At 41.1% G+C, this 27,893-nt stretch overlaps 1 protein-coding gene across 1 annotated transcript in view; it reads right to left on the bottom strand.

Annotated features, from left to right (window-relative positions):
• The window catches only part of FAT4 (FAT atypical cadherin 4), a 161,550-nt gene that overhangs the window by 64,352 nt on the left and 69,305 nt on the right, over window positions 1-27,893 (bottom strand). Inside the window, 3 exon segments of the mRNA XM_009334958.1 lie at window positions 3,968-4,318; window positions 6,845-7,106; window positions 11,170-11,301. Coding sequence (XP_009333233.1) covers window positions 3,968-4,318; window positions 6,845-7,106; window positions 11,170-11,301 — 745 coding nt within the window.

The raw sequence follows: 27,893 nt of genomic DNA, 5'->3' as shown, positions 1-27,893 counted from the left end.
TTCCCCATCTACAATGGTTGGGGATAAAGGTTTTGAAGGGGTTTCCTTCAGAAACCAAGACTCAGTAGTTCTGCTGCTCACTGAACAGCTGTTTTCCTCCGTTCTTCCCAGTTCAACTAAGCGACATTATTATTAATGTAATTATTTCATGAATTCTTCCACCCAATTAAAAAAAGCCACAACCAGAAACTCCCAAGCCTAGCTGGAGCAAGCCAAGAGTGAATACTGGGGAGAGGTATGCTTCCCATATATGGCATGGTATTCCAAAATATCAGATGAACAGCCCTCATCTTATGATTGAAACATAACTAGCAATTATGGTCAAGGGAGAGATTTATAATTCTGGTAAGCGAAATGCATTCTGAATCTTGACAAGACTGTGAAATGACCTTAAATATGCCATACAGGAACAAATGTATGTCACCGCTTCAACTCCAGAGTTCACTCTAAAGAACTAATTTTTGGGAAAACCTAATTGAAGTGAGTCTTCTCTCCCTCTCTCTCTCTCTCTCGATATCTATATCTACCTTATTCCTATTTTAATTAATTTTGAAAATTTTGTTTTCTTGTTTTGGTTCATAAAGAGCATGATTTAGGACTGTAGATTAACAGACCGTTCACTACTAATTTACCCCTCAAACTCACTTTTTCATGCAAAGAAACCAAGCTGTCTACTTAAGTAGCTGATTACTTTGCTCTGCATTTTGTCATTTTTACTCAAAAGCTCTTTTCCCCCACGACTGAATTGCTTTGATAATAAAATTATTCCTGCATTAGATTTATTAATCTCTGCTGTTCATTATGCTCAGTCTTGGGAACTCTAGACTTACTTGTCTTTCCCCCAGCGGCTACTCTAATTGGCATCTTTCCCTCTCTCTTCTTCTCTTGTAGGAACTTAATTACAAAATAAATAGAACCAAACATGAAAGACAAAATATTTTAATGCAATTAAAGAAATTAATACATTTATACGCCAGATATTAGTGTTTCTACATTACTTTGATCAAGTGAAGCACTGTGAAAGTTTATTTTTTGTTCAGCTGTATTTTCAAATGACTAATTATATGGATGAAAGTCTTCTGATTTCAGTAAAGTACTTTCTGGCAATTCAAAATTTTTGTCAATTGACTTTGGAGATGGGTAAGAATTAGATCTTACAGAAGAAAATTACTTTTTAAATGCTTTTTTTTTCCCCCAGAGTTTTCTACGGTGGTGTTTGTTCCTACAAAATTTACTGCTTGTTCTTCTTTATCTCACCTCCACGTACCTTTTCGTTCCTTGTCCTGTATTCTCACAGGTTTCGATGCTGCTAATGCTTATATAGATTAAACTGTGAAGCAGAAGGAGAGTTGCCTAAATATCAGTGGAGCCAGGACTGCCACTTAATGAACTATTCTTTTTTAAACACAGCATACCAAGCTGGCATTGTGCGCATCATCCATCCCCTCTCCCCAGGTTTGGAGTTGGGCTTTATTTCGGGAGAATGTAGGGGCATCCTCTTTGCTGAGCTGTGGGTTTAATCAATCTGAGGGTTAATCTGATAAAACTCTGAGTGAGAGCTCAGACATGGAGCCACCAATTTCATGATGATGCTCTTTTAAGGGTCTTGTTTCTATTTTTATTTATTTACTAACGAGACAAAACCAATAAATCCTACTTCCCCCCACCTCCCATTCTGTAAATACCTGTAGAGTCTAACTGGAAAATCCCACCGGTTTTTGCCTGGAGGAATACCTTGCTATACTTTTTAAGAAACAGACAAGCATGTGCTTTGCCCTGAGATTTTTCCTGTTAATTCAATGTGGAAAAAATTAAAATCTGAATCTCAAAATGGATGCGTTTGAGGAAACTGAGTTCTTTATTGCTCTGTGAATAACCAAGAGCTGTAGCTGATATATGCATCTGTATATCTCAGCTTGGACAGTTTCATAAACAGCTACTGTTTCCCAAGGGGTGTGTTGAACAAGAAAATGAAAATGGGAGCAGTTTCACTATCAACATGTTTTTGTCTTTTATCAGTGTTTATCCCAAAACAACAGGCATGCCTCATTACAAAACAATGTCTTTTCAGAGCTCCTTCAAACTATGGGATCTTATAACATAAACAGTCAACAAAATTATATTTGTGTGCATTGAGTGCATTATCTGTGAGCCACATGCAGAGGACTATAGTACTAGCTATTGCTGTACTCTAAATAAACATAAGATGACGCAGGATAACAAGTTTGGGCTTGAAACAGAAACACCAACAGATCATAACATTTGCTGAAGTTACAGTCCTATGGGGTAACTCAACCTGGCACGCTCTTGGAATGAAATTTCTGCCCTATTGATTTTAAATCCAGCCTGTTAGAAAAGTAAGTGTGCCAGAAAATATAAAAGGCAAGATAGCTGACTTTTCATTGCACTGCTCCTCAAATACTCATTTGCTTCCTTGATAATTGAGTGCACGATGAGTGTAAAATGATACGTCAGTGCTATGATATAGTTCACGTCCACTGCACGCAGACGGAAATTAATGTATGAGGTGCAAGAGAAAAGGAAAACAGACCCATAATGGTTAAGTGAAATTAACTTCCAAAAAGATTTGAAACCAAGCATTGTCCTCCTAACGGGAAAATAAGAAATAAAAGAGGAGATAGACTAGACAAAAACCCATTTATCTACAGGTCTGAAGGAACAATCCCTTCCCTGGATATGCTTGATGCAAGCACAAGTTCCTCCTGCAACTTAGAGTTAGTTTACGTAAAATAAAAGCTTTAACAAGAGCGGTGAAAGAGAGATCCATGCAAGAATAGCCAATATCACCAAGTTATAATTTCTGACTTGTTGGCTTATCTTATGGAATCTCTTCTCCCTCACTTTCTCAGTTTGATCTCAAAACCAGTCGCACAATTTTTACCATGGCAAAAAATCCATCAGCACAAAATTTATGTTCCCAGAAAAACATTTGAGTTCAACAACGCAGCGTTGCCTGAGGAAAAACTGTTTTACTGAGTAATCTTGATCAGCTCAGTCGTTTTACGTCCGTAAACTGTGACTCCTCGAAGCACGTAGGTGCTTTGCGCTTGAAGCGCACACATGTCAGTGTAAGACATTTCTATGGGCTTCGCTGAGCCAGTGTCAAGTTGAGAGGAGACAACGTTGCTTAACATGTCACAAAAATAACCTTCACCTGTAAAGTCACTATGAGTGTTATGAATAATTTTGTATGAAGTCACACTGACTAACGTCTGTGGACACTTAAGAAAATGCAGTATGCTATGGAATGTTTTTTAGGTATTTTATGGCCATATTCTATAATTATTCTGGCTTGGACATAAACTGTATGGCAAAATGGTTAAGCAAGCTATAAAGATTGTATCTTTTACACTCCAACACGTTAACACCTTCTAGATGCCATAAATAAACTCAAGATTAAAGCCTATTTTAATGAGAAATTTTCCCATGATCTCCTTTAATCAGTTTTTAACCTCCACTGTCAATACCCTGTAGATCACAATTCTCTTCATGATACACTTAAAAGTTACAGTACATTTAAGATGATTGCAGATGATGTCTCATATTGCCATTAAAAACTTTAAGAAAAAAACAATCTGAAAGAACACTTAGGTCTCATTTAAATGTGCAACCTAAGCACCAGGGGAGGAATCATGGTGTTCAACTGCTGTAACATGCTCTAGGTAAAACACAGCTCTGCAACTTATTTCCGCAACAGCAGTTAAAAGCAGTACTTGACTGTATTTTTAATTTATCACAAATAAAAATAAGGAAGAAACCACTAACTTAAACCTAATGTAAAATGTGGGAAAAATAACTTCTATTTACACAGCACGGGGTGAATTTTAGCATACGATGGCATCCTAAGGATAGCCCTAATTTGCCCTTTCTACTAGGTCTTCTAATATGTTGCTACGGTGAAATACGTATTTATCATCAGAGACACAGAATATGGGGAAACCCCTACCGTCATCCGCATCAGCGACGCTGAAGTTGAGAATAGCAGATCCTGGAGACAGGTTCTCCATCAAAGACGTGCTGTATGAGGTCATGCTGAACACTGGCGGGTTGTCGTTGATGTCCAATATATTGAAGTACACTCTGATGGTAGTAAACTGGCCTCCCCCATCTTCCGCGCGGACGGTAAGAATGTAATACTGCTGTGCCTCGTAGTCCAGCGCGCGAGTCAGGTTGAAGACTCCGGTAACGGGGTTCAGGAAGAAGATACCCTCTTCATCGTCTTCACTTACGGTGTACGTGATTTCCCCGTTGACACCGGAGTCGTCGTCAGGGGCTAGAATGGCTGCCACTAAGGAACCTGCACGTGACAGGACAGCAAGATCAGTCACTCGCAAAAGGCAGCTCGCTGGCGTGGCCAGAGCCAGCTCATCCTCAAGCAGCTCTGTAGAATAAGAGGTATCTTCCGGCAGAAATTCAAGCCTCAATGTTGTACGGCTAACTACGATGAAAGGTTTTTCGAAGCTGAAAGGAACAGTATTCAGTATGGCGTTTATTTTAAAGGGCTGCTAAAAAAACCCCAGGAAATGGCCAGGAATATTTGCTTTTATCTTTAAATGGGAACATGTCCAAGGTTAGATATCAACTGGGGCAAAAATACCTTTTCTCCTGCTAGGTATTTTCTATTTGTCTGTCCACAGACAAATATGAGTTCTGAAACCTTCTAGATATTTCTTTCTAAATGCAGAAACCAAAATGTCAGTGCATACCAAATATCCCGGCTCTACTTTTTGCAAAAGTGCCTTCGCAGGGTAACTGCGGTTAGGAAACTAGAAACCTTACAGGGGTCCGTTCTTCACTGTTTTCTGAAACTCAACTCCTTGTGAATTTGTGCCCTTGTTTTCATTTCTGCATAGCTGTGTTCGCACGACTGACCTATCTTCCTAAAGTTTGGAAATTGTCACTTTTTAGTATTTCAAACACTAATTATAATTAAGATCAGCTCATTTCCAAGAAAGTAAATCATTTAACTTCTTTTCCACGGAACCAGATGAATTATGCGCATTCCAGCACAGTTAACTATTTTTGAGCAACGCGACAATGAAAACTGCTGATCATCAGAATGAAGAATAGTGCTACAACTTCCTTTAATCCAGCTGAATATGCTGGTATCTTTTACATCCATTTGATTACCTCACGCTTTAACGTTTCTGATTGCGCGTTAACTGGTGAAGAGGGCTGTCCCAAAACTGGATGAGATGATCAGCCCTCCAGCGAGCTTGCAGCACAGCGGGGTCAGGGAAGCTCAGCAGAGAGCCTCGCTGAGGCCCAGGGAAGGTACAATTCCCAATCGCAGCTGCCAGACTGCAAGGGGAACAGGGATTACTCTCTGGGATAGAGAGCGGAGCCCCGAAGGGGAAACCTCGCAGTGCTTCCCCTCAGGATGAGCCTGCCAGCTGCTCCGGGACCGCTGGAGAGCCGAACAGGAGAAGCTGCAGCCCTTCAAGTACAAAATCAGCCTCTTCCTTCCTTCGGCATCCATCACTGCTGAGCCGGGTATAAGGCACAAAGGTACACCCCGCAAATGGTTGGAGAGAGAAGCCTCATCTTAACGTGGAGGGAATGACGCTCACCATTTTCCAGGGTTATTCCCGTTAAAACAGACCGAGCCTCAGGACTCTGAGTGACAGGAGAGAAGAGCATAGCTGGGGATCAGCAACCAAACCACCCCGTGCTACACAGATGTCTCAATTACTTCCAGAGCAGATTCCTGAGGTGCAGCTGATTGCTCTGTAACGCTTTAACGCAAAACACCACTGAATTTTGGGACTGCGACTGTGGGACAGAGTGCAAAAGTTGGAGGCATGGGGGTAATCTTGGTTGCCCCAAGCTGAGGCTCCCACGCTTGTAAGTCAAAGCCCTAATAAAAGCTTGAAAGCGATCACCATGTCATTTGCATCTCCTTTGTTTATTCATGTTTTAGAACAAGCTTCTAAGATGCTTCAGTTACTAATACCGGCAGATACTGCTTTTATGCTAGCACTCTGTATAAAATACTGGAAACTTTTTATTGCAAGTAATATTAATTTCTCATCTGGAGACATATAATATAGCACAGTTTTTGAAAACTTTTTTTTGGTCTAAATATTTTCTAGCTTACGACCTAACTTTTAAACATCAAAACACTCTTGCATATGAAACAAGCTTTAAAAGAAGAAAACAACAACTTAAGAGGTCAGTGATCATATTTAGGAACCAGAATTAACTATCTAAAGGTTAGATTTTCTACTAAAACCTTGTCAAAAACAGAAGTCAAAGATAAGATCAATGTTAGGGTTAGTAACTGGGCGCATGTAGGGAATATAATTAAGGAATCAGTGTATTACTGCCTGCTCAACGGTCACCCATTTTGTGATCCTACACTTGATGAATTAAGTATTTTTAAGTCATATTCACTGGAGACGGCTCACTGAATCAATACTAGCATCACCATTACATCTTCGTGATAGGTTATACTGTTTGTACCCTGTAAGTTGTTCCTCCTCCTACTTTTCTGTTTGCTATTTTTTTATGTAGTCACACTCAGAGGCTTCCATTGGGATACAGGCATAATTCCCATTCTGCATCTAGGATTTATTTGAGTGGCAACCATTTCTCTATTTCCCATTGAAAAGAAATTTGACCTCACTAGTGATAGAGATTTCCTAGCAAGCAGACTTTCAGCATGATGCGATTCCCTCTGTTCCTCTGCCCCATCCGATAGACACCTTCAGCATCTTCTGCCTCCTGGCCAAGCCAGACAGGTCTGCTACCCCCGCCCCCTGAAGTCCCTTTGGATTGTCAAAATGAAAAAATTCAGTCAATTTTGGGGCCGTTTCCTATTTACCTGGAGTGGCATCTTCCGGGATGTCGAAGGAATACACTGGCTTGGAGAATTTGGGGATATGGTCATTAACGTCGCTAACAGTGATGTTTATTCTCATGTCTGAGGACTGCAGGCCATCATCAGCACGAACCAGCAAGGAGTACTTGGAGCGGCGCTCCCGGTCCAGGCGCTTCGTGGCTATCAGGTCTCCTGACTCAGGGTCAATGTGGAAGCTATCATCCGCACCGCTGATAATAGTGTATGTGACGAGGGCATTGGCTCCCTAAGTAAAAACAGAAGTGGTCAAGTCAAGTTATTTGCCAGGAAAACCACACCATAATTTTCAGTAAGACAAGAATCGTTCCAGTAACTGCACTTGGCGAATATTTTTCAGAACAGTTTCCCTCAATAAACAGCCTTCCTGCTCAGTCCCTGCTTCAGTCCCCCAGTAAAGACGCATACGCACACAGTTTTTATTTATGAGACGTGAAATGACGAGATTACCCAGATCCTTTTATGAACAGTGGAGCAAAAAGTATCGCATCCAGTCAATAGCATAAAGTTCCGATACCTGTTTTAATTTCAAGCCAGCATCACTGAGCAGTGTAACAACTTCCCTCTTAACAGAGATCAGTGTTTATTCTTCTTGTTTTATGTTCAAAGGTTAAATTAAATCCCTGCCAGTGGGATCAGCTCTGCCTTTCCCGCTCTCCGAAAGGTGGGATGGAGGGAGGAGGAGAGGGAGGGATGCAAGGAGAGAGGACCAGGAGCAGCCGCACAGCAGCTCCACCAGCCAGCACGCACGGCAAGAGCTGCAGCTCCCAGTCAGGAGGAACTCATGGGAGCCATGCTTGCAGCAGTCCCTCAAAGGCCAGTTTCTGCATGGAAATAGATTTACCCCTGTAAATAAACAGCCCCAAAGTGACAAATCATGTGTCATTAAAATCACAGTTCTGATCTCTTAGGTTGTGCCGGAAGTCAAAAGCATTTGCTTTTGAGTCAAAGTATCTCATTCATCCTTGGAAAAAAAAGGATCCATATGGACTTTGAGCATTTTGGTTAAAAGGAAAATTCAAGAAAAGTAATTATACACAGAAAAAGTATCACCTTTTTTTTTCCCCCTTAAAGGTTGACATTAAAACTTAGGAAAAAGAATATGGAAACTTCCATTCAAACAACATTGACACACTGCATTTTGCCTCAGCCCTACCCCATCACAAACACTGAGAGAAGTCACCTGCATCCCATCTGTATCATTGATTATTACCAAGAAAATCAATCCGCCTTACAGGTCTTAGCTCTGAGGAGTACTGAGGTTTCCTAGAAAAAGGGATGCTGCCTAAGCTTTGTTTTCATCCATCTCCTGGGGATGGGTTTTGTAGTGTGATGCTGCAGCCAGAAGGTGGTCCAGGGGATGTAAGCGGCTGGCTGGAGCACCCAGCGCCAGCTTGGGTGACATTTCCCCCAAAAGCCAGTACTCAGCTATAAATTTTCCTTCTTGGCAGACTGACATTGGCCTTTAAGGGAAAACAGAAAAGGACCCAAGATCCTGGGGTCACGTCCTCCTTCTTCCAAGACAGGCTTAAGGGCACTGAAGGTTTGGCAACCTCCAGCGTCGGATACACGTACCTATACCCCGCGTGCTGACTACGCCCGGCAATGCGTTTTGGTGGGCGAGCAGATATTTACCGTGCCCTCCCCTGGTGCCAGGCCAGAGCTCGGGTTTCACAGCTGAAACCTGCCACTGGCACGCGAGTGGCACTTCTGCGGTAAACAACAGAAAAAGAGATCAGGGAGAAAGAAATTCTATAGCTGTTTCAAAGACTCTTGCCTAAAAAAGCAAATTAACAGAGATAAACACCCGCTCATATTTGTGAGATGAGAGACAAGAATTAGTAACCTGACCTTACGAGACTGCCTCGTGCCAAACTCTTTCTCTGGAGCGTTGTTTCAAAGAGTCGGACCGAGCTAACTGATAAAATGAAATTTAGAAAGAAAACAAGCTTCTACAGGTGCCCAGCCCTGAAAAGCTGCATGCAGTGCTGCAGCGTACACTGCATCTGTGTGCTCAGGTGTACCCGGGGGACGTCACACACTTTCCTCCAATTGTGTGGCTTAGCAAAAACATCTGATGAGAACTGAAGATTTCAGAGGTGACCACATTCTTCACCGCTTGTTTGACTAGTCAGCGTCCTCCTAATAGAGCACAGCTAAAACCGCAGCCACGTGTGCTACTGGTTTAATCAAAAGAGTAACTTCACATGAGTTAGGAGAGAAGCAAAACAAAATACAGATATGTAAAACCTATTAAAAAGCTGTATAGAAATTTCCCATTGACAACTGACTTCAAAAAGTTGCAAAGTGCTAGAAGCTGTTTTAATTGTTAAAGCCTTTGGTACCACTTAGCACCTAGAGAATGTCGTTACATATTTTCTCAGATCTCTACAACGTCCTTATTATAACAGACAAGGATTTGAAATTTGCTGCCTTCATACTACTATTTTAAAATACTTGTAAGGGAGGTTCTTGTACACAACTCAGCCATGAGTTTTAAGGGTACCGTCACTTACCCTTTTGAAGTGAAAACTTTGATTCTGAAAGCACCTGTGCACATAGCAAAGGCAGCGTGCATTTTTGTTTTACTGAGCTGCATATATGGGTTGCACGTGCAAAGAAAGAAGCCGGAGAAGTTTAATGTCTCAGGAATATTATATGAAAAACAAGGAGCATTCACTGTGACCTCAACTTCAAAGAGGGATGGGGAGCAGGGGGGAAAGGCAAGTATGTCGAACCCAAACTGCACATTGCTAAAAAAACCTTAGACTCTTTGTAAAGGGTTTGAGTTACAAATGTTCTGGTAGGGAAATTTAAATCATACCTTTTTATAAAAAGATTGACTAGTTTCTGTCTAAGGTAACAAGTCAGTTCCCACTGGATGGAGTGCTTCAAAATGGGTAACATATTAGGTGCAGTTTAGGAATGGTCAAAAAGAGGCTGGAGCATAATATATTGCTAAAAATCTTAGATATCTGCTCGCCATATCACAGCAGAGAGTGGTAGTTCAATATCTTCTTCTTCCTAAACTGAAGACAAACAGCTACAATTTTTGTTACAGATATGCACATTTCCAAAATCCTATTTTTTGTCTGTATGTCAGGCTGCTACCAGAAAATAAAGGAAAGAATCATAATCATTCATACCATTCCTGAGGGTGTTCCAGTGGTTCCCCATGTAGTAGTAAGATTAAGTACATCAATTAACGATCACAGGACAGATAACCAAGCTAACACAAAGAAGGCCAAAAATAAAATTCTCTTGAGGGGGTTGAATTACCTTATTATTTGAATGCAAGAATTGCTCGTTGTTGTCAAGTGTAACCCTATATTTTAATGACAACACAAACTTCTTTGCATGCTTATCTTGACTTTTTAGGCCTTTCCCCAGTGGAAAGAATCAGTTCAAATGAATGAAACAGTATGATTAACATTCTCATAACTTACTTTCCAAAAGAAAGGAATACATCAAATTGTATGTGGATATATTTGCCTGACACGTACAACAAGACTACAATATCCCTCATTAAGCCAACTGTTTAACATCAAGTTGCTCAAAGGCTTTTGCTAGTCTCTTAGTAACTCTTTAGTTGCAGCGTCCTCACAGTAATGAATCTAAGCGGGCAAAACGATTTTGCAAACCAGTTCATGTACAGAGCACATACTTCAGCATTATTTCTTTTCTCCTCTTTTTGGTGAAGTAAAACCTTCTTTAGGAAAGGATGATATTGATATTAAGTAGTTCTAGTCAAAGGGCGAGCAGGTTAAAAGCTTTCTTGTTTTCCAAGGCTCATCTCACATTAATTTTATTGCACACCTTGAAATTGGGCTCAACTACATCATCTCTGCTTCAAAGTTAGTTTCGATCTCAAGCTGTGGTCTTAAACTGAATGTCAATAAATCATTGTCACAAGCTGGGCAGTCCAGCACCTTCGCCAAGTCATCGGGTATGGTGTATGATGAGACTGATAACAAGACCATCTAAAACCAAAATGTGGGGCATTTTTTGCCATTAGTGGAACTGCTCATTAAGAGATGTTAGGAAACCAATAATTCGTTATATACAAACGAGTAAGCAGCCTTCAAGTAATAGAGTGTTTGTCTCACTTGCTCATGTGTGTTTGCCTGCGTGTGACTCAGTTTTGTGAATGGGCCAAATGCAGTTTTTAAAGCGCGACCACAATGACTCCCAAGGCCAAGCTCTCACAAAGGGAATAAGGAAAGAGGTAAAAACATGTATTTCCCGAATAGCATTTTTAGTACAGATATTCAAATATGAAACCAGGCTCCTACCTCATCAGCATCCATGGCTGTCAGCTGCAATATTTTAGATCCATCTCCTATATTCTCTTCTACGGTAAGATCAAGCATATCTGTGGGGAATACTGGTGGGTTGTCATTGATATCCTGAAGTGTTATTTCCACCTGTAAAAAGCAGGAATCAGAAAAAGTTGTGTGAGCGCTCAGTTAGACACTGATTGGACCTGAATGTTACAAATCACATCATTTTGAAAGCCATCAGGTAAATTGTTCTTAATCACATGAATTAGAACATTCCCAAATCACACCAACAACAGGAAAAGTCCCTCCAGATATTAAAATTCCACATTGTTATAAAATACTCATAGGAAAGCCTCTAACATAAATAAAGTTAATTTAACTTGTTGATAGCAACTGATTTTAAATGGTCCTAGTCTAGTTTATATTGGAAAAGATCCACTGATAGACTGTCATTGTAATCCTCAAAGTCGGCCCCTGGAGGATAGCTGCCAAGTCCCGGGGCAGGAGATCATTCAACCATTAAATGCTGCCTGACATAAAGATGAGGTGGTGTAAAATTCTCTCTGAAATGTTTATATATTGGCAACTCTCCGTTGTGAGGGAGGAAAAAACACCCTTGCACTTTATATTTTTTTAAAAAACAATCTGTTTTTCTCTCTCTCAAAGCTCTCCTCTAGTTGCAAACATAAATGTTACTTTCGAAGCACCCACTAGCATCTACTCTCCTTGCCTATGCACACCTAAACAAATGTTCTTTTCACATGCGATATTTGTATGCTTTTCCAAGTAGTAATGATAGTTTCTGAAAGGTTGTTGTGTGTTAGTTATTCCCAGCAAGATTGCTGCCCTGCTGATGCTAATTAAAAAAGCTGCAGAGCTCCGTTTTCCCTTGTTGCCGGGTATGGCATGTAATACTCCAAAAAAGAAAGAAAAAGAGGACACAGCTGTTTTACATTTATCATGAAAAAAAAAAAAAGGTTTTGGACCCAAAAATATTAAATGGCCACCAAACTCTGAAGACCTGCTAACGAGAAAACTGAGTAGCTGAAGGAAGTCTGTCTTTATTGCTCATCAAGGAACACAAGAAGGTAGATAGGGCTGTTGCAAAGGAAGGGAGGCAAAGGTATGCAAGACTTAAAGAAGGTACCTAGGATGACAGACAAAATATTACTTATACTACAGTACCTGCCATGCCGTTATCCACAAGGGATCTCCCTGCACTTAGTTGAAAATACACGGGTTAGGCTGCTCTGGATATAATCAACGCAGACATCTCTGGTGATCTGAAGTCTACGATTTCTACTATTTCTAGTCACCTGCCACAGGATTTTCTTTTTTCATTCTGTTTTCATACAGACCACCAATTGCAAAGCCATTCTGAGTCGATCACCAGGACGATCCCAAAGATACGCACTTTAGCGACAGCGGCTTGGCTCTCCCTGCAGAACAACTGAGTCACCCGGGCTCACTTGCTGCATCTTTCCTCTCAGCAAGCTGCACCCTGGGGTTATCGGTCCTCTGTGGGCCTCCTGAGGCCACATCCTGAAGGATGCTTCATCCTTCTGTCCTCCCAAAGGCAACTGTTTCAGAAAGCCTAACATTTCCACCAGTGCTAGACTTTGTGATGGAACAGACTTGGTGTGCCGTGCTACTGTTCTTCATCAAAGACCCTGAAAATATAAATTGCTGTAGACATGCAAATACTCTGAGGGTATACTCGATCCTCACGCAGCTTTCTCTTCTGCCTTAGAGGACGTTCCTAATTCAGAGAAGGCTGCGAGGAGCTCAGCTGTTTCCCTGATAAGCATTTTTCCTCCAACAGGATTTCTTCAGAGGGTGATCTAGATCATTGATGAACATGACAGCAACATTGGTCTCTGGTCAGTATATATGCCATACAGGGAGACACCTTCCAGCTGGGGATCTAAGCCACCCTCAATCACCTCAAGAGAGCTTTTTTCTTTTAATTATTTTATTTTCTTCAGTTTGTGTTAGGTATTTATGCCCACAGTAAGTTACTGTTACTGTCAGCCTGCCAGAACTTTTCCACAGCATTAAAGAGGACTGAAGTGTCTTTAAAAACAGAGGCAGTATTACATTAATATTGGATATATCTGGAATCAATATTAGATATATCTGCTGGAAGTGCAGGCAAAACACTGGTCCTATAGGCTTTACATGGCCTTTTATAGAAAGCCATTATTTATTTATACCATATTTAATTCCTTTGACCATTCACAAATGGTACATAAAACACTTCATGGCCTGAGACAGATTAACCCAGGAGGTTTTATCATCAAATTTAAATCCCTGATAACAGAAGCACAAGCGCTGACAGAGGCATCACAAGCAACGATTCGACAACTAACTAACCAGACACAAACTTGCAGAGAATAGAACAGCCTACATTGGTTTTCATGGTGACTGCTGCATCTGGGCGACAATTAATCACAGAAACGGGAGAGACGCAGTAGAAATGACAGACGAAGGACTTTGCCAGCTATCCTTGCCAAGCGGGGCCTGCCCTATGAACTGGCACAGCAAACCATGCATGCTTTTCTGCTCAAAGTATAGCATTTCCCCAGATATGGTTTCAAGGTAAAGCAGCTGCGCAGCTCTGCAATTTATTTATTCATACCATATATGTCATGCGCAGCTAATGTTTCAGCTGCAGGTGACGTTTCACCACCAGAACCCATTTTCGTGATGAGAGATTGCCCTTTGTAAAAATCATATGAAAAATATATGACAGCTTCTAGGGTTTTGGGTTAGGAGCAGTGCATTGCCTACAGCTTGCATAATGTAAAATAGTTAGAATCCAAGAATACAAATGGCTACGGGTTGTGACACAAAATAAATTAAAGTCAGATTCCGGAGAACTGAAAAAAAGGAGAATAATAATAGAGGAAGTAATTTTATCCTGAAAAATCAGCTCACAAGTAAACAAAGACACTATTTTATACTGAAGATGTGCTTTAGATGGTAGAAAAATAAGAAATTCTTAAATAAGGAAGAGAAATTTTTAGAAAGAGACCACAATATTTTTGAAGAGCATTTACACCATGATTTACTATTTAGCCACAGGGCTTAGATAACGCATATTGCTTCATAATTCACTGTTGGCTAAGTCTAATTAGCATCTCTTAGCAAAGCTATCTTTTTACTTCTGCTATAACTTGTTACTTCAGCTTACACACAGTACTGCAAACCTAAGGAATAAGATCCTGGGATGTGCCCATTTGCAGAAATTTCACTCACTAATACATCTCTGAGAAAGACTTGAGGAAAATCTTCACATTTTCCCCAAAACAAGAGAGTCCATTAAGTTTTACGCCAAAGGCCTCATTTAACCTGAACACGTTGGGGCGTAAATTGAACGTCCAGTCTTCTATTCAGGAGTTCAGAAATTAATTTCACTTTGAAATTTTTTTCAAAGTTCCAACCCCAAGCAGAAGCTCACAGGACAACCGCAACCACAAAGTCTTTCATTGCCACGGGGCACTGGAAGATTTCAGCATGTCTTATCGCATCCTTACTGGGGAGGAAAAAGAAAAAATCCACAAAGCTTTAATCAAACATCTAAACTAAATCTCCCCCCAACCAACTGCCTCTATCTTTCTAATCCCACACTACATTTGCATGAAGATATCAATGTGTGTCACTCGGATTCTTGAAATACACAGTTTGATTCATATCATATGCTACCAATTAATAACTATGTGCAATTCTGCCTCAGACTTAATGAAGGCAAGACAAGGTGGTCATGGCAGTATTACTGGCCGTCTGTACCATGGGCATCATGTTCAGAAGGGTCTACAGAACATGTGCTGTGCTCTCAGCTTGCACCGATGGCAAAACACCCACCAGAGACAACAGCAAGTACAAGAAAAAGTATCTAGGAAACCAACGGCCTCAAAACCTGAAATATGCCACAGGAAGGAAAAAAGGGAGCTTAAGGGCTTTGTCCAAACCTTGGTCCCTGGAAGAGGAAGGAACCATTAGGTGACAACGTCTGTATGACTGTAGGAAGCAACATGCTCAGGCTACATGGAAAGTAGTAACCACCACCCCCTTCTCCAAATCTATCCAACATGGGGAATATTCTTGCCTGACCTCAAACCTGTCAGTCAACGTGACTCTAGGATGCAAGCCAGAGACACAAACCAGTCACCTGAGAGCGCTCCTTGGACCACTGGAAGTACTGCACTACAGCCAGTCTCTGACCAAAAACTTTCCCAACTTTCCATCTGACAAATCCTCGATCCCCACTTACATCAACAGTACCTTTAATATAGGACCCCAAACTTCTTACTGTCGCCCAGAGGACTCAAATGTAATAAAATACAGGAGCAGCAAAGGTAGTGAAGCATGTTTCCGGTGGTCCAGGCATTGCTCCTCTGAACAGCCTTGAATTTCTGCAGAAGCCATGGGAACATAAATAGTCACAGACGCTTCTAAATCTGCTAAGACTGTGATGGAAAACTGATGAATAGATTCAAAATATTGCCTTGCTTTATTTGTTCAAGGGGAAATGAAAAAATCAGAAAGCTTTGCTCTATCCACATGCGTGGGTGTGTAAATCTCCACAAAATTACTCTACTTTTGTACAAATTCTAGTATAATGCTTTTCCCTCACACGTTTAATGTGTCTAGAAAAAAGACTGAAAATTAAAGCTTCCCGTCACAGTTTATTCTGCAGAAAAATACATGTTGCTTATTTACTATGCCTTGTAAAAGAAACACAATCATTTTACATATCAATTTCTATGCAAGCTATCTTTGGGTGGGGTTTTTTTGTTTGTTTGGGTTTTGTGTGTGTGTGTGTGTGTGTTTGTTTGTGTGTTTCATGCTCCATTCAACCTATATTAAATTAAGATGCAAAAATACAGACATACAACAAACCACAGAGATTAGCAGAAGTACCGAGTCAAACAATACCACAAATTTCCCCATGTCTGAATGAAATTTCTCATTCTGCAGGCTTAGTAACATTCTCACAATAATGCCATGCCCCTGCCACTATTACAGACGGTCAACCCATCCTCATCTGTGACAATTTGATTGCTGCAGCCTGCTGTCATGGACATTTTCAGAGGGAGAGGGAGTATTAATTACCTTGATCTTGTTAAGATTCTTATTTGCTGCTCAAATTAGTCTCTTGTGTTTTTTCTCCATAAACAAATTCAGAACAGATTGAGGCAGGGCAGCACTCACCTCAAACAGTTTTGCCTCAATTTACTTTAAACATAAATGTAAGAAAAATAAGAGTTCTTTCCTCCATTCAGACAAACCTCAGGTCTTAAGAGATATAAGGAATCATACCAGGACCTCACTTCATAAAGCAAACAGTATCTATGTAAGCATTTAGGGCATGAACCTGAACAGAAGTCGTCACTGGGAAACTCACTGTTGTTTCAAAATGTTGTCTTTGAAGAAAGTAGCAAATACCCTCTTTGAATTATCTGACGGCATTTATGAGGAGTCTATGTGAAAGAGACTCTCTACAAAGAGTGATGCTGCAGTGTAAAGTCTTCAATAGCTTCACACTTTGTACACGGTTCTGAAAACAATTTATTTGGGGTGGGAAGGAGAAAGTCAATTATGACAGAAACCAAGAAGAAAAAGATTAATTTTTTGGTTAACCAAAATGAATATGAGTTTGCATTTGAATAATCTATTCTTATATTTATTATAAATAATCTGTTGAATTGAGAAACAGTTGCTAAAAGACAAAGTTTCATTTCTTAGAGCAAAAGAACCAATCCACTTCAAAAATACTAGTACCCCAGACAATTATTACTGAACAGGCTAGACAAATTCCATACTCAACATAAAAAGCTTAACATGAGAGTTTTATTCTGGAACAAGAAATTATTTTAGTGACCAAACTTACTGGGTTTATAAGCTACAAAGGTATGTAAAATACAACATTGCACTGGAAGGCAACGTGCCAAATTCTAGCCGATCGTAACACCTTCTATAAACCAATGGGCTCATTTGGCCAGAACCTATCCCTCTGTTTTATTACACTTATTAACATTTACTTTTCTTTTATTTCAAGGTGAGGAGGGTTTATAGACAGAATACTTTTCTAAAGTTCTTCCATCTAACAAATGAAAATGAGGGGAAAAAAAGATGCCACAGGAAACTTGAATGAGCTCATGTGGCAGCAGCAAGCTTCACCGGGAATCCCGAAACGCATGGAGCAGTGCTTGCTTGCAGCCACCCTATCCACGTTACACGCTCAGTCAGAGATCCATAGATAGAGCATGATCTAAGAAGAAAGGAACTCCCAGATGTCTCATGCGTTCGATACTTCTTCAAATGCTACAGCTATTTGATTAAAGATCACACAGAGTGGAAAAGCAACGGCTTTTCTTTCAATTTATATGTTGTTGAATCATTCTTCTCCCCTTTGCTTGCTGCTGCGATGTTCACTGCCTCTCTCAAGAGATACCATCTAATAAGCCACAGGCAGCATTGGCACACATCGCCCTGAAGACTTTTGTTTATGCTTAAGCCATTATATGATCCTTCATATTAAAAAAAAATTAAGGAGCTTATTCTTCTTTCCTAGAGACTGTGGCAGTGCGTTATCAATTTTAACAGAATAAAAGTGAAAGGATTCTATTCCCCACCCCTTGGTAAATATTCTAAATAATATCATTCATGATGATAAAGGAGAAGAATTCAACTATTAATTTATCACATCCCTGTAACTAACCGAAGAACCTGGCCAACACTAGTCATTTTTCTCCTGCCTCCATTGCTTTGGCCTTTTTGTTCATCCAGCAAACAAGGCTTCACTAATCCTGAAAAACACCCATGTACCTGTAGATTCCTTTTTTATTGATGTGAGTAATCATATCGGCTACTCACATCTGTGAAGTTATGGTTATACTACATGTTTGCAGGACCAGTGTGTGCATGCTTCCTCCGAACTGTGAAGACAAGGGAACAGAAAGATTAAGTATCAGAGTACAAGCAAGCAAAAATGCACTTCCAGAAAGAAAAGAAGAAAAATCCTTTAAAAAAAAAATCTATATCTTGATATTCCTAGAAAATCTCTAAAATAACATTTCTAATAATGATAAAAACCCATAGGCTATCCTGAACCAGTTTCCCAACTTGCTCTAACTAAAATACTGGGAAACAGTAAGCATGGGGGTGAAAAATAAACGCTTATGTTCTAAAATTACTTGAATAACCAATATTAGCAGAGCTCAGGAAGGTAGAAAACGTGAATTACAGACCATGCATATTTACAATTTCCACAACAAGATGGAAAGCCCATTTATAAAGAAAATGTCTTGGGACAAGGCAATAGCTTTTGCTTAGACAGAGGCTGAATAAGGCATCTGATTATCCCATTTTCCAGGAGGCAAACGATCCCATGCTAGTACCATAAAAATCGTATTAGTCTATTGTGCTGCAGGCCAGCAAACCTGTTAAATAGAAGTACAAAGTTGTTAAGAATCCCACTATTAACAGTGGGAAGATTGCAGCTGGGGAGAAAATGTGAAAAAAACCCAAAACCTCTAAAAAGGCACCGTTTGGAAAAAAAAAAGACAAGTTTGAATGTCCAGGGCCAGCAGCAGTCACTTCATCTTTGGGTTTTGGGGTAACACTTTTGAAAAAAAAATCAGGGTAGTGCATATAATCCAAACTACTTCTAGTACATTTCAGACAAAGTCCCTAATTTTAGGTGATGGTGACAAGTGCTTAGGCAATAAATGGATGTGTCAGACATCCACTTAGACCTTAGACACTTAGGATCTCTCCACAGAAGGAGACCAGGGCACAAGACTTAATGTCAATGTCTGAGCTCAAGAGTAGCTTAATGAAAAAGAGGATGAGAAAACTGTCCTGGGCTACACGACTGCCCACTCCAATCACCCCAATGCAGACCAAATATCGACCCAGCAAAAGACGACAGCTTGAGCCCATCTAGAATAGGGATTATAGCAACATTTCCTTTTCCCCTCATAAAATCAGGAATTACTGCTGATTACCAGCCTTGAAATTGTTTGGAAACTTAGGGCTCAATGCATTTTGTCAACATGTTTCGTGTTTTCCATTAAATAAACATGCATGGAAACATGATTAATAAGATTTATATGTAATGCTGGAATTTCCCAAGTAATTTTAATCTGTGGGCTCTAATTCCAGTATTTTAACACCACGTAACTTTCCTGGAGTTAAAATCATATTGTAAAGTACAGTTTAGTAAGGCAATTTGATGTTTTGCAACCAACTCACTTTCATAAAGCATCAATATTTTCTAAAAAATGCTGGGAGATCAGAGTGGTTTCAAAAACTCAGCGATTTAACTGACACTATCAGAAAAATCATAGAACAGTTTGGGTTGGAAGGGACCTCTAAAGGTCATCTAGTCCAACCCCCCTGCCGTGGGCAGGGACATCTTCAACTAGATCAGGTTGCTCAGAGCCCCGTCCAACCTGACCTGGAATGTTTCCAGGGATGGGGCATCCACCACCTCTCTGGGCAACCTGTGCCAGTGCTTCACCACCCTCAGCGTAAAAAACTTCTTCCTTATATCTAGTCTAAATCAGGTGTAAATCTGCTTTCCTTGTTTTTTAAAATTAAAAAGATGTCACTTTCTTGTGTTGTCTCTAACAAATACTCATCTTAACGCTGCAAAGAAAAGGTGCCATAATTTGTTTCTTCTTTCTCTCCCTTTTTTTTTTGTTTTTCTGTTAAGGTGACCACCGGGAGTTGCACTGCCTGGAGTCTTGATTAAATGTTTCACTGCATCCAGAACACTTCATCATGCAGCATAGCCAAAATCTATTATGGCTTGCAAGTGACTCATGCTTTAGCTATGAGAAGACCATAATAAAGAACATTTTACATAAAAATGCCAAAAAGGTTGGTAATTTAATCTTGATTCTAAATAGGTATGCAAGGTCTCTGCATCCAGCCTGTGCTCGCCTGTGCAGACAATAAGGCATTGTCTGGAAACGCATTACCTACTGTGGTTACATCTAACTTTTCGGCAAAGTCCAGATGATACCGCCACTGAAAAGAAATGGCTCGTTCTTGTGAGAGAGCTGCAAATACCACTTTTAGCAGACAGGCAGTATGATTTATCCATTCGTGCTAGGGGTCCATCAGTACCTGGGCTGAATATTCATTAAAACCAGCGACACGGGAAACGGCACTATTAGCCTGTGAGTAAACATGCGTGGCTGACAAATTGTGTCCCTCTACACGCTCATGGAAACAGAGGAATAAACACCAGAGCAGCATACAGAAATTAACTTCAGAAACTTATTTGCAGCACTTACTCCCCACACGCATACCATGCATCACCGAAGGGGACACAAGCGGCACCCTGACACAGCCATTAATGAAATAAGCACCGGACCCAGGCGCTCGCCCCCCCGCCACTCAGTGGTTCCCTGATTCGAAGTCAGAAGCAAAGATGCTCCCCGGGCTCCCCAGACCGACTCCCTCCACTGGGACCAAACATTCACGTGTGCAGATACCCTGTCAGGTCACTCCAGGCAAAGATTTGACACGATGTTGTGTTACGCACCCCGGGGCACAGGGAAAGGAAGGGTCTGGTATTCAAATCTTGAGAAGGGGCAAGTAAAGCAAACAATTCAGGCTATGTTTCCATTACCGGTTATTTATTGCTCGGGCGCGCTACATGCACGCAGCCACGACTGACAGCATTCCTCCAGCAAAGGCGACTACTTCTGCCGACCCAGCAGAAGGCCGCTAGCCAGGACAGGACATCGGTACCTCCGCTCCCAGTCCCGAAACACCTGCAAAGGCTCGCTGAGGATGGGGTGCAATAACAACCGGCGGGGCTTTGGGGACTGACTCTTGTACGAAAAGCCAGAACAGAAAAAAAACATTTTTCTAAAGGCAAAGCAAGCCATGTTGCCATTCCCGTTTTTCCTGAAATCAGTATTTTTAAGTAATTGTTTAAGTGCTCCATCATTTACTGCTCTCTAAAAAGAGGCACGGTCTCACATGCAACAGAGGGAATTAAGACTGGGTTAAGGAATGCACTACTCAAACCTTGGCTAATTTAAGAAAGCAACAGCACGCTGATTTTAAAAACACACATTAAAACATACATAATCATAGACATGAAACCCAAAATAATCCAACTTCACAATAAATGAGAGATAAACATCAAAGTGGTACAAGGAACAAAAACGATAAGAAATGCCACAAGCAGTCATGTTTTTTCTCCCCTTCACCACCCAAACCATAATGAGATACAGGTTATTTTGTCAGTACTGGTAAATGAGGAACATGTGTAGCTCAGTCAATATTCATACAGCTTAAAAAAGAGATTGATTGTTCGAATAAGTTATTTTGCACTCCATTTCAATAGGACTGACTAACATACTAGAACCTCTCCCAGGTCTGCCCAGAAATGGCAACCCAGTGGGACCAACACGTAGTTGGGCTGGCACTAAAGACCATAAGCTGCTCTAAATGCATATGGCACCCGTGTGCACGTGTGTATGTACACATGCATATAACGAAGGCCAGGTTGCCATCCCAGCCTACCCGCTCAGAGCAGGCACAGGGAGAGGGACATGGCAGAGCTGTCGGGAGCTCCTCTCTCACCGAGCCAGTCCCGACGGCGCAGCCCAGGCGGCTGGGAGAGGCGAGCACCAGCACGCCTTCCCTGGAGAAGCTGACGTGAACCACGACTCCTCCCCACAACCCGGGAGTGTGGGGATTAACGGCACGGACTCTGGCAAGCAGCAACCAAAGACGTTTATTGCTCTTTGTTAGTGATTTTTATAGTAAACAGAAGTGTCCACGCGCTATCTGCAGTTTGCAGATAGGTTAAAGCCTTATGTTCACGCGCATCTATACCCTAGCGGATTGGTCCGTTGTTCTTGCGCACACGACATTCCTTCATGGCCTTTAGCTACTTTTTTCTCCTTTCTCAGCAACTCACGTCCTTCTCCGTTATCTTCAGCTTCGTGCCTTCTCATGCCTCAAGGGCACAATGCTTGCTCATCAAAATCAAATTCAATACTGTCCATTGTTAATTCAATACTGTCCATTGTTAAGCTTTCCACCCCCACACGGGAGCATCAGTTTTCCAGTCTGCGCTGGAACAACATCTCAGAGAGGTTTGCAGCACAAGTTATAGCCCAGGCAGTACTGCATTCAGTTAGTCCAGGAGACCTTGAGTACGTACATGGCCCAACTTGTAATCTCAACGTGAAAATGCTCTGACCTGAGGAGCACCACGGGCGTATGCACCTCAGCGACCACCATGTGTACCAGAGAGACCAGTTTACCACAGCACATGTTAAGAGGTGCAATTGCTTCTTGCGCTGCCGTCGGGGCACTGTGCGGGGCAGGGAGAGCAAAGCGGCTCCATCCCTCCCTCAAGCGCTGAGTCAGCAGCACTGCTTAGCCGCTGCAGGGACCAGAAAAACTCTTCCACCCATCCTTTCACTGCCTACCCATGGACGCTGGGACATGCGCACACATGTGGTCCTATGTCATTTCCCCAGACAAAAGGGGTGATTTTCTCATAAAGACATTAATTCTTCTGTATCTAGCAGTACCTCTAGTTACAAAACGTATTCCAAATACCTGCCAAACCAATACAAACACCTGGCAAACGCTTGCTAGTGAAGTTTTTCTTTTTGGTTTGATTTTTTTTTTTTTTAAATACTCAAAACATTATACATTTGGGAACCATTTAGTTTATAACTTTGTATTTAATTAAATGAGGTCTACTGCCATGTAATAGGAAATGGATTGAATTGGTAAGAACATTTCTGTCCATGCCAGAAAAAAAAGGATAAAGACAGAAAAAGTAAGCATTAGCAGTTCAAGGATGGGAATGTCACACCTCTAAATTAAATAAATCACCTAATTAAACTTACAGGTGTGACATTTAAGACACATTCAATCACCCGGACAACAGGATAAATCCACTCCATCACTGAAGGCTGCCCAAACAGCCCAAGAAAAGCTCTTTACCCAGAGCCGTGATAGAAAAAGCATTGCTATAGTCACTTAAGGAACCACAGGGTTTTTTTCTGTGAGTGGAAGGGAATTAAAGATACAGGATTGAATGCTGACTGATGTTTTGCAGCGTTACGAGGGTTTTATTGTGCCGCCTTTCTGAGAAGAAACCCTATATGAGTCTAAATAGATTTTAGCAAATAAAACACACAAGGCCAACGTGCTACTTTCTAGTTTCACATTTAGAAGAACAGGGACATTTTCTAGAAATGCCTAAAAGCTTTTGCCCCACAGCATCAACAGGCTGCTAGCAGGGAACTGTGGGGCTAGAAACTCCAAATATTTTCGCATCCTCCTACAAATTTCAGGGAAATGCCCTCCTCACCTTATTCCTCGTTTGCAGACTGCGACCTTCTGCAGCAGCTTCGCATCTGCTCCTGCAGCGTTGGGGGGGGTTCCCTCCCCGTGGCCACGGGCCACTTGCGGCCAGAAAGGCCTTTTTATGTGGCCATAGTTGGACCTTCTCATTGTGGCTGCCCTCAGCAGACCCAGCTGACCATCAAGGCTACAGTGGCAGGGTCTCCTCTGCCAGCAGGGCAAGTTCTGGGTGCTCAGAGGATCTCAAAGAGGTTCGATGAGTTTGGTTAGTGCCAGCAAATCTGCACCGCCTGGCTATACGCTGCAGATCTGTACTCCCCTGCCTTTCCTCTCTCCTGCATGGCTGTGAAAGCCACTGCAGATCTGCTCAAACATAGGTCACATGGACTTAAAAAATACTGTACATTCTCTGGAACATTTTTGGGGCAAACACTAGTCCTGGGAAGGCTAAAACAGATTCAACTTAGATTCGTCCAGCTTCATTCTTGGTCTCAAGAAATTTGCCAAGAGAGAGACAAGGCTTCAGCCTAATCAGATTAGGGGACATTTAGAAACATGGGGTTTTTTATTTCTGGGACCCAGACAATAGCCCTCAAGCGTCCACAATGGGGAGCTTTACAATGGCTATGACAGCAAGTAAACCAGAGCTGTTCAGCTCTTTTTTAACGCATGCGTTCAGCCAGGCTCCACAGGCGCAGTGTGACTGAGCTACGTCCCCCGAGTCACCAAAGGCAACAGGAGCATTGCTCCACCACGGGGTCAGGCAACTGAGAACTGGCTGGAAAGGCCCCTCTCCTCCTCCTGGAGGAAACAACAGCTCAATGAGTACTGTCAGCTTGGGAAAAGGACATCAAAATGCACGTTGGCGGGATGAGCGCTCATGAAGGTAAGCCCTTGGACTCCACTGCCATTCCTTGGCCCCCACCCCAAAGGCCTTCCAGGCTCATCGAAGGTCTTGCAAATGATGAAAAAGGTTAACCCTGCAGGGCTGCAGGTTTGGGGAACCTATCTTTGGAGAAGCAGATCCTCCTGTTTCCCTTTTTTGTCCAAATCTGCATCTTCAAAATATACGGTTATGCTGCTTTCCCTGCTGACCTCATCAAAATTGAGCAAAACAGCCAAGAACTTCAATTTTCTGGGCACACCAGCCCCTCTTTATCTACTTTTCTCCCATATATCAGAATCTTTGTTTAGTCAGCTGTATCTTCATGCAAATCTTACCCCAGATATCTTTTTGGTCGATCATTACTGTACCACCTCTACTACAATTATTAAGAAAGTCCTTCTTGCTAAGAGTAAACTGCTGCAGTGTGTATTAGACCAACTCATGTACTTGGACAAAAAAGGAAAAAAATAAAGTCCCACATGCCTTTAAACTTTGTTTTTCTGCCCAACAACATTCAACTGGTCTATGTTCTCTCTCCTTAAAAAAATTGCTGTTTCTAGCGATGAGGTTTTGTAGTAAGACCCTTCCTGAAGCTGAATAAAGACAACTATATTGGATCTTTAACAGACTGGGAAGATTCAAATTTACATATAGCTACAAACTTTGATCTCTAGAAATGTTCTGACTGGCTGAATACCACATTTTTTTGGCCTGGGAATGTGGAAGGTGGCTGTAACTCAGTTTATAAAATTTTTCATGTCAGCCAACAACAATTCTAATTTCCCACACTTATCTTTTGAATTTTCTTACTCAGCCATTGGACTTTGGATTTGACATAGAAGAATTTAGAAAATCAAGCATTAAAGACTAATTAAAAGGTATCTTTCAAACTCATTGTTTCATCACTTCTGTAAATATATATATGACCTTGCACACTGAAGAAAAATAAAGCGAAGGAAAATAGGCATTCACAGAAATAGCTGGAATAGCTGGAACAGTGTGCTTATGTGGGATTCTTGTAGTAATCTTCCTTAATAAAGAATATGAAGTGTTTTATTTGAGCATAAATTCAGAGATTTGACTTTTATTGGTTCCTAAAGTTCTGCTACATCTTTCCTTCTATGTAGAACCCACAGCAACCTATGAAGTTACACTCTCTGGCCTCTACAGTCAATAACGAGAACTTTTAATAGTCCAAATCCCGTATCGATATCCAAGTGCTAAATTACAGCTCTCCTCTCCCCCAGTACCACTGACTCTGCACTGCAGCCAATCTCTCATTGACTTCAACGCGTTCAAAGATGACACCTTAAGGGCAGAGCAAAGAGAGACTGTAGATATACGTACATACAACACATGAGCAGAGCGAACTTATTTAACAGTTTCTGTGGTTAATTCCTTCCTCAGGGGGTTGACCGATACGCTTTTCTTTTTTTCTAGCTTTAGTGTAGTACACTTGTAGGCTGCCTGGGAGGAGAGGACAGAGGTTAATGCCTGACGGTACCTGCTGTCCTGCAGCCCTCCTATGGGATGCTCCATGACTGACCTGGGGACACTTCACAGCCACCTGCTCCCAAAAGACATTAAAAGAATGTGGCTTTATTGTGGGTAGTCCTAAGCAAGCCCTGATTACTGAGTCAGAAATACCACCAGCAGTTGACAATTATAGTACAAACACAGCTGTTAGGAAGGCTAGTTGGACTGCTCCAGACAAAGAATGACCAAACCAAAGCCTCCCTTCAATCAAGTCAAAACTAACTTTGAATTTTGATAATCTTGGTATACTTTAAAGGGAAAAAAAAAAGAAGAAAAATATACTGGCATTTCTGCATATCTTAATTTTAGTGTGGCAGGAAGCAGAAATACCACAAGAAAATGGTTCTCATGGTATTTCCAGCACAAGAGAAACCAAAGAGACTTTTCTTGCTCAGGTCCCTGTCTGATGTCCTGACTAAAGCTACTCAGCTATTCCTTGCATTATAGCACTTGGGTTTTTCAATTATTATCCTGACCATGCCAAATCTTTGATCCTTTGAAAGTTCACCACCACTGGTCATTACTACAAGCCTCTGGATTTTTAAAAACGTATGAGAAGAATTTTAGCAGTGCTGAGAATCACCAGTTCCCTTCTGAGGAACATACTCAGGGAGGGGAAAAAAAAAAATCAGAATGAATGTTCAAATGTAACCATAAAAGATTCAGAAATTCTTCACAGAGTTTAAGCACCCTTAAATACATGACTAAAAGACACAATTCTTTCTTTGGAAGGTTGAATCTAAGCTCAATTTCTCTGCATTTGTCCTTTGTTTTGCTTTTCCATTCCTCAAAGGTGATAATACACGTCGTATCTTCAATAGGGTGTTTATGCTGTGGCATGCGATTTTTAAGAAAAGTACGTTTTTTTCTAAGTGATCTTGTAGGTTAAACTGCAACAGCATCAGTGTTGCTGGCTTTAGCTGAATTAAGAAGTTCTATGTACTGGATGTACAAACTGGCCCACTACCCATGTGGAACAGATTAGAGGATGATGTTCACAATTGAAGCATTTCAATAGTTTTACAGACAATCAAGAAAAAAGTATTTTGAGGACAAAAATGGAATGGTTTACAGTGAAATGATTATATTATATTAAAGGGTAGGAGAACAGAAACAGAGGGTAGGCAAAAATTAATATATTAAACCAAAGAAAGTAATATATTGACTCTTAGTAAGAAAATTACACCAAACCTGGGCATCATGGAGAGGTCTAGAAAATAATGTTGCATTTTTCCCCCCTTTTTGTACTGTTTCCCCCACCACGACCTAAAATTCTAAATCTCACCCTGGTTTGATCCTTCCACAGAGAATGACACAGCTTATTTTTTTTCCTCAGCATAATGTAGAAGAACACCAGAGCAAAACTTTTATGTAAAAAATTATTTTCTAGGTACGAATGTAGTAATCCTTAAAGCTTTCTGGGAAAGTCATCAAGCAGTGGAAAGAAGGAAAACAAGGCAGCCAAAGAGTTCTGAATAATTAAAACAATGGCAACATCTCAAAAGCCTTCGCTAGCTCGTAGTGTTAATGGTGACAACAACATAATTACCAATGTGACTTCATAATGAACAGCTGGTGATAGGGCAACCGGGAAAGCGTTATGCCTCAGAGACATCATAGTGTGTTTTATAGGGATTTGTTTCTCTTACTACAAGTAATTGCACAGGAAGTAGAGATGCGGATGCTCTGTTTAAAAATATTCTCTAGCTGAAAATATAAATACCTAACTAGAAACATGCTGTTTGAAAACCACTATTAGCATTTGTGAGAAATTAATAACATCAATTTTTGCATTTATCAATAGCTGCCTACTACAAACTTCCAGCAGACTTCTCAAACGGGATTAAAGGCATCTTTGCAGTAGTAAAATGATTACTGTCTTTGTCTTGCAGGGGAAAAAAAATAAGGGACAGAGAAATAAGGTGCTATGATTGGTACAGTGCAGTTTACGGCAGAT

Source organism: Pygoscelis adeliae, unplaced genomic scaffold (assembly GCF_000699105.1).
Source record: "Pygoscelis adeliae isolate BGI_AS28 unplaced genomic scaffold, ASM69910v1 Scaffold31, whole genome shotgun sequence".
Taxonomy (NCBI): Eukaryota; Metazoa; Chordata; class Aves; order Sphenisciformes; family Spheniscidae; genus Pygoscelis; species Pygoscelis adeliae.
The sequence above is the reverse complement of the archived record's forward strand: the minus strand, read 5'-3'. Positions and strand labels throughout refer to the sequence as shown.